General features: G+C 71.3%; 1 protein-coding gene across 1 annotated transcript in view; it reads left to right on the forward strand.

The window, feature by feature from the left end:
- LOC125034903 (T-box transcription factor TBX20-like) overlaps positions 1-610 on the forward strand; it is a 78,329-nt gene extending 77,719 nt beyond the window's left edge. Inside the window, exon 6 of the mRNA XM_047626950.1 lies at positions 1-610. This exon is cut by the window's left edge and continues 111 nt beyond it. Within this exon, the coding sequence (XP_047482906.1) occupies positions 1-610 (610 nt within the window).
- Positions 611-1,576: the final 966 nt, after the last annotated feature.

Raw genomic sequence — 1,576 nt, forward strand, 5'->3', positions numbered from 1 at the left:
CGTCCTCGCCGCCCGCGCCCAGATGTTCTTCCGGCAGTCCCACTCCTCCACGCCCACCACGCCCACCACCTCGCTGGCCTCCTCCTCCCTGGCCCCGCCCTCGTCGTCCTTCGCCTCGGGCGGCCTGGGGCCCGGCCTGAGCTCCGGCATGGGCGCGGGCCTGGGCGGCCTGAGCAGCCTGCCGCCCGCCCTCACGCAGCTCTACAGCCTGGGCGCCGCGGGCCGGGCGGCGTCGGTGCAGTCCTCGGTCAACCTGCCGCTGCAGCTGTGGTCGCAGTGGGCGGCCCTACACGGCCTCAACCAGGTCAACGCCACCTTACTCGCCCACCACGCGTCTCTCACGGCTGCGGCGGCCGCCCACACGTCCCCCGCGGGCGTGGGCGCCGTGTCCAGCGTCGGAGGAAGCAACCCCCAACCCTCGGGCGCCACGGGCGGGGGCGAGAGCGGGGGCGTGCGGCTCCCCCGCCCCGTGTACCCGCCCCTCGCTCCCGGCCTGCACAGATTCGCTCCGTATTTCCACCCGAAGGGCAGCCAGTCGCCCACGCACACCCGCCCCGGCTCCCCCGACGCCCGCCCCCCGCCCGAGGGCTCCCCGGGGCAGCCCGCCTGAGCCCGGCTCCCCCTCGCTGGCCGCCACCGCCCGCTGGACGCCGGCGACCCTGCCCCCCGCCACGCCGCCGACGCCGCCCGCGCCTTCGGCCCCCCCGAGGGCGCCTCTGCAAGGGCTGCCAGCGACCACGAGCAGGTCAGCAGCCCGTCGCCGACGCCCGGGCCCGCCCACACGACGCCCGAGGCGGTGGCAGGCGGCCCGCACCGCGGCATCTACACGATGGCGGCCAGCGCAGGCCCCGGGCCCCGCCTCACGGACTCGCACCGCTACGGCCGCCCCGGACTCGACGCCGCGCGGCAGTCGCCTCACGCCTGGACGACTCGCGACGCCGCCGGCCCTCGACACGCCCCGTACCCCTGGCTCCCGCATGGCAACGCCCACGCCTACCTCAGTGACAGCCCCTCCTCCCGCAGCATCCCCCGCATGCCCGACGCCAGAGCACTGCCCGAGGACTCTCTCCGCGCCGCCGGCAGCGCGCCCGCCAGCCTCCACGACAGCCTCGGCCCTCTCCCCGACGCCTCCTACCACAGCGCCGGCGCCGACCCCCTCCGCGACGACGCCTTTCAGCAGGCCGGGCCCAGGCAGCCCCACGGCAGGCCCTTCTACAGGCCGGACTTCGGCGAGGTGAGTCGCCTTCAAGAGGCCCACTCCCCGCCCCCGCACGACAGCGCGCCCGACGCCTTCGACCCGCGCCCGGACACCACGACTAGTCACCCCAGCAGCACCGACTCCAGGGACGCCCACTGATGACCAAGACATGTTCCGAACTTGTCGAGAAGGACCTTCCCTCGAGCCACGAATGTCTGCGATGTGATTAAAACATTCCCGTTTCCTACTAATCAGAAATATTCCCTACAAAATGAAACAAACAAACAAACAAACGGATTTCAGGCATTAAACGAGACTCAGCAAAAGATAAGACTTCTTACGTAAAAAAAACAAAAAACGAAAAAGAAAGAAATACAT

The sequence above is a fragment of the Penaeus chinensis genome, chromosome 19 (genome assembly GCF_019202785.1).
Source record: "Penaeus chinensis breed Huanghai No. 1 chromosome 19, ASM1920278v2, whole genome shotgun sequence".
In the NCBI taxonomy this organism is placed as follows: domain Eukaryota; kingdom Metazoa; phylum Arthropoda; class Malacostraca; order Decapoda; family Penaeidae; genus Penaeus; species Penaeus chinensis.